Source organism: Pogona vitticeps, chromosome 10, assembly GCF_051106095.1.
Source record: "Pogona vitticeps strain Pit_001003342236 chromosome 10, PviZW2.1, whole genome shotgun sequence".
Taxonomy (NCBI): domain Eukaryota; kingdom Metazoa; phylum Chordata; class Lepidosauria; order Squamata; family Agamidae; genus Pogona; species Pogona vitticeps.
This window is the reverse complement of record NC_135792.1, coordinates 25125327-25131154: the sequence shown is the minus strand read 5'-3', so window position 1 is coordinate 25131154 and position 5828 is coordinate 25125327. Positions and strand designations below refer to the sequence as shown.

The 5828-nt window shown below is 47.6% G+C and overlaps 1 protein-coding gene across 1 annotated transcript; it reads right to left on the bottom strand.

The window, feature by feature from the left end:
- Positions 1–1630: 1630 nt before the first annotated feature.
- LOC140702140 (metallothionein-1-like) lies at positions 1631–4406 on the bottom strand. The gene is made up of 3 exons (XM_072980429.2): positions 4253–4406; positions 3050–3115; positions 1631–1885 (listed from the first exon to the last, which is right to left on the bottom strand). Exons 1-3 carry the CDS (start codon positions 4281–4283, stop codon positions 1791–1793), a joined length of 192 nt encoding a protein of 63 aa, XP_072836530.1. The 5' UTR covers positions 4284–4406; the 3' UTR covers positions 1631–1790.
- Between the last annotated feature and the right edge of the window lie 1422 nt (positions 4407–5828).

The window sequence follows — 5828 nt, the reverse complement described above, 5'->3', positions numbered from 1 at the left end:
TGGGACCAATGGCCATGATCTTAGTCAGGAATTTAGGGAGCTGAAAACTGAATAGTTAAGAAAGCTGACATGAAAATAAATTGATTCATTTGAAATGGAGAGCTGGGGGAGAGCTTTGCAGATATCCTGGGCAGGCAGCAGGGAAAGAGGAAAACCCAACACGAGATTGACTGACTCCCTAAAAGGAAGCCACAGGCTTGAGTTTGCAGGAGCTGAGCATGGCTGTTGAGGACACGGCTTTTTGGAGATGGCTCATTCATGGGGTCGCCATACCTCAAAGGGAAATATAGGAATGTGCCTTATGCAGAAAGGCTTTGCTCCTGTTTGCTAGGGGTGGCAGAAACCACGCAACACGTTTACCTGTCCCCACTGTGAGATTCCACATAATCAGATTATTTCTCCACTGATTAAAAAAAAATCCCAGGTCATAGAGAAGAAAGTAGACTCCAGCTTCTTCTCCCCGATAAAGACGCTAAGATCACCTATCGTGTTGCAAGTTTCTGCATGGGGATAATTAGATTCCAGAAATCAAAGGTTAGATAAATTTTAGATGTGTAGATTTTAAATGGTTTTAAAATTGTGGATTTTAAATGGATTTAAACAGTAAGTTTTTAAATGCATTTTAAACTAGCGTAAGTGGTAATTTTGCTATGCCTTATGCTGAAAAGGTTGAAGTTGTAATTGTTTAATTGGTCTAAAATAAGGACTGAAATAAAATATGTATGCATGTAGGGTTGCCATGAGTTGGAGGCAACTTGATGGCACATAATTATGGGTTATTAGAAGGGCTCCCAACATGGCTAAGCATCAACTCAAGCTTGAGTTGTTCTCATGGCTCCCTAACTCAACCAACCGCTCCTTTTCTAGATGTCACCCCATTTTCAATGAATTTCAAGAACATTTTCTCTTAATTTGAAGTGGATTTTCAGTATCGGCACTCTGGCTGGATTTCAATGCTTCTGTTCAGTTCTCATCATCACGTTGAGTTTTGGAGTCTTCTAGATTTGTTGTATTATTATTTAAAGATATTGATGTAAGGCACACATGCAAGAATTTTGCCCCGAAAGGCGGCATATAGGTTTTTGAAATGAATAACGGGCAAGCCGCTGCCAGCTTGTAATAGTTCAGTGGCATACTCAACCACAAATATGCCATGATGGAGACAAGATACTGCCAAAAGATGTGCATCATTCAAAAAAAGAAAGAAAAAAAGAAAACAAACTTGCATAAAATGTGTATATGCTATGTTTGCATAGAGATGCACATTTGGAAACCATGAAAGCGATTTAAATTTCAAAATCTGTGTTGGATAAGATCTTCCTTAGAACACGGAAACGTTTTGAAAGCAGAGACTCAGGCAGAAGGAGCACAGATATTATGGGCCATCAGTATTGCTAAGTACCCACCGGGATTAACTTAACGCTCGGAAAAGTTACTTTGAGGAGGCTATATGCTCCAGAATCACTTGGGTAGATTCTGGAAAGTAGTTAAAGAAACAGCAAAAGGCCATGTGGAGTTGATTCGATAACGCACAAATCCTGTGCTTTTCTTAAGACTCATGGGCGCCACCCACTGGTTTTTTTCAGAAGGGAAGAAAAACATAAGCAAAAAAAATGTTTTCCAAATGCCATTGTTTATATATACATATATAGCTTTATTTACTTTCAAAGTAGCTTATTTTTTTTGGTCGCACTTCTACAAGCTAGAAAACACACAAATATATAAGACACGAGAGTTACACTGTTGCAGGCAAATATACAGGTCCCTGCTCTGAGAGCAGAGGGGGTGGTTCACTGGCAGCAGCTGCATTTGGTGGAGGGGGGTCCCTTGCAGACGCACCCTTGGGCACACTTGGAGCAGCCGACTGGGCAACAGGAGCAGCAACCTGGAGGGGGGGGAAGAGAGAGGGGACATTTGGAAAGGAGAAAAACAAAGCAAAACTTGAGATATTAGCTCTTCGGGATAACACAGCAGAGACGAATAGGGAGGGCTGGCAGGCAACTCTGTTGGGCTTTGGAATCAAGAGGTCTGGGTTCAAGTCTTACTACTGACACAGATTTGAGCGAGTCTCTTCTTGCAACCCCTTGCGCGCCTATACAGGGAACAGCGATCGCGGTGATTTGGTCAACCCTGCGGAAACCATTCTAGATCCGAGTCTACCACTCCCTCCAATCCCCTTTCCACCAAGAACCACAACACACGAGCTCTTTACAACCCTTATTATCTCTTTCCTCCACATGATGATTATCTCTCCCCCAGTTATACCATCTATACTTTTTCTCAGAGGCTTAGCGCTTCTAAGAGTGGGGAAAGCACTGAAAAAGTTACTTTTTTGGGGGGAGTACAGCTCCATGCTGGATGGGAAATTCCAGGAGGTGGGCTTTTTCTGAGAGGTGGCCGAGCACCACCAGTTCGGATAAGGCTGTTTGTTTTTGCGTATTCCCATCCTCAAGAGAGGAAAATGCCCAATAATTGTTTTATTACTCATCCACGATGGCTTAAAGGTAAGGCGCTTAATTTCCACCCACTTCTGTCCTGCGTGAGATGTCTTCAACCCTGTAATTTTTATTTATTGATCTATTTGTTGCTCCTTGGAGGCAAGCTTTCTCTCATAGAAGGATTTACTACCTCTCAGTGTGGTATTTCTTTGTTCCTTTCTAGTGCTCGCAAACCTATTGTTTTAGCTTTAATATTATATTTTAATGATGTAAGCTGCCTCTTTGTACTCATTGTTCTTAGCTTTCAATACTGGCTTTTAATGAGGTAAGCCCTCCATTGTATACTCATCATTTTCAACTTTAAATATCGTCTTTCAGTAATGTAAGCCCCATTGGGTTCTTTTCAGAGGAGAAAGGCAGGATAAAAAAAAATATTTTGAATAAATAAATAAGCAGCCACCCCCCCCCCCAAAAAAAGAGGAAGGAATCAACCTTTGGCTGTTTCTGTATGAGAAAACTGGATAGCTCAGTTGTTTGGTTGAGAGTTCGAATCCCACCCTGTCCTGGTGATGGTTAGCAAACACCTCTCCACCCTTTTGAAGAATACTCACTTTTTTTACATGACTTGCATTTGCAGTTTTTACACTGACAGTTATTGCCACAGGTGCACGCACCTCCTGCAGGGGAAAAAAAAAGAGAGAGGAGAAAAGTGTATTAAGATCCAACCCCAAAGAGCTCGCTGGATCACTCAGGGGATTAGGGCTCTGGCTGTGGAGCTCAGCATTGTGAGTTCCGATTCTCCACTGAACCAGCCTGGGTAGCCTTGGGCCAAAGCGGCACCGTCCCAGGGCACCCCAGAAGAAGAAGAGAAGGGGAAACCCCTTCTGAGTCTTCTCTACCTTGAAAACGCTGGAAAGAGTCACCCTAAGTCAGAGTTGAGTTGATGGCACACAATTAATTGGGGGGAGGGGAGGGGAAGCCTAAGTAATTAAAGGTGGAGCTGCACTAAACAGTCACAGCAGGTGGATTCCATTTGAAAGGCTGTGGATCCACCTGTCGCTCAGAGGGGCACTTAAAATTCTCTTCAAGGGAATACAATGCAAGCCGCTTTCTTAGGGCTTATAAACCCCTCGCCAAACGGCAAATCCCAGCACCCCACAGGATGGGGCCACGACCGTTAAAGTGGAACCAAACCTCTGTGGTTGCCAAGACACCAGCCGTTTTCAAGCTCTGCTTCCCCAGCTGTTTTAGACTTCAAAACCCAGAAGCCCCGGTCAGCATGTCCAGTGGAAAGGGATTCTGGGAGTTGAAGTAGAAAACAGCTGGAGGACCAAAAGCTGAGATACGGTCTAAAACAGGAGCAGTTTGTCCAACTCAAGAGTCCTGGCAGAATATGAGAAAGTTGGGGGGGGGGGGGGAGAGACATTTTTAGTGTTGCACAGAATATAGTTGATTACGTACAATCATTGGAAAGAAGTAGAAGAGAAAGTCCTGAGGAGGAAAAGGAGATCCTTCTATTACTCTGAAACTGGGGGGCTTAAATAAGCCCCACTGGCTAGCGGATTTACGCCTGGCCATTATCGTTATTTCCCAAGAGAAAGTGGATGGAAGGGGCTCAGCGACCTCCTCTAGGAGCCGGATTCGTCCTTCAAAGGGGAGGAACATAAGACACAGCGGCGCCAGAGGTCGAGAGCACGAGAACCGAAGGCGGCTGACACGGGAACGTCGGAACGCGGCACCTTCCGAGCAAGGAGGTTAGGAAAAGAGGAGGCGAGCCGGGGGGGGGGCAGCGACAAGGCTGGAAGGTCACTCACCGCTGGCGCAGGGGCAGTCTTGGGCATCCATGCTTGGTTCAGGCTTCTCCCGCGACAGTGATGCGCTCGCTCGGACGGGTGCGGACGGCAGTTGAGCTGCGTCTTTGCCGGCGCCGGCTATTTATCGAGGACGGGGGGTGGGCGTGGAACGGGTTGCCCCGCCCCGCCCTAGGCCACGCCCCTTTCGTGCACACGGCTCCTTCTCCTCCTCCCCCCCCACCCCCGCCGACGCGCTCCAGTCCAGACGGTCGCTCGCCCCAGCCAAGGAGTTGCGCGTCAAGATCATGCCTCGATGCGCTCAGGGCTGGCAGAGGCGGAGCGGCGCCGGGCGCACGGGCGGCCGAGTCGGGAAGCCGGAGTCACTCGTTTTCCAAAAGCGTGGCACCTTCTAGCCACCCCAATGAGGAGAAGGTGTGCGCCTTGTCTTTCTCCGGTAGCTCACCTGGCAGGTGGGGAGGCTGAGCCGCTTGCCTTGCTTGCCGGTCTCACCAAATTGCTTAGCCTTAAAGCCGTCTCCGCCTGGTGATTTAGCATCGGTGCGCAGGCCAGGAGAGGGGAGACGTTTTCCCAAGTGGGAAGAAGGAGGAGTGAGCTTTCGCTCCTGGTTCACAGAGCAGGTGCCCATCCAGGTGCCAGCGAGGCTGGGTGCGCGCGTTTTCACTGGCTGTCGAATTGCTTCTGACTTTTCATGGAGAGGCCAGCGCCACCCCCCGCCGCCATCCCACATCTGCCCAGGGGTCGAGGAGAGGGGCTCCCTTGATACCAGAGCCAGCAAGGGTTGGGCGACCTGGAGGATTGAGCTGCCTCTTCACACAAGCAGGCTCTCCAACCCCCCCCCCCCCAAATATCCACATTTTAATCCTTTCTGAAACTCCAGTGAGCGAGCCAAGCTATAGAGGTCCGGCACAAAAGCCCAGGGTCTGGCCTTTGTGCAGGCTGCATTCCCGGTTTCTTCTTTGCTTGTGAGGGGAGGGTGTGTTCTAAAACCACGCAAAAAAACTGCCCAATGTACACTGAAAACCCACACTTCTGATTCCTAGGTTGGTGGCATGGGTGGAGGAGATTAGATAATTTTGTCTGAGCTCCACCAGTCTGCTCCAGGACCGTGGCACTGTAAAACCGAAGCATCTAATCTGATCACACCCAAAGAGTCTCTCCCTGTGTGTGTATAGACTTTTCCTGATGTTCAGCCAGATTTAGGCCAAATATCAGGAAGAACTTCTCAACTGTTAGAGCAGTACGACAATGGGACCCATAACCTCGGGAAGTGCTGAGTGCTTAATTACAGTGGACCTTCTACTTACGGAATTAATCCATATTGGAACGGTGGCTGCAGGTCGAAAAGTCTGTAGGTTGAGTCTTCATTGACCTACAATGCATTGAAAACCTATTAATCCCGTAACCAGCAGTTTTTGTTCCATTTTTGTTCCATTTTGGTTTTTTTCTGGTCTGTAAGTTGATTCTCCGGCTGCAAGTCGAACCGAAATTTTGCGGCCAGAGAAGTCTGTAACTCGAAAAGTCTGTAAGTCGAGCTGTCTGTAAGCCGAGGGTCCACTGTAATCCTGGAGGCCTTCAA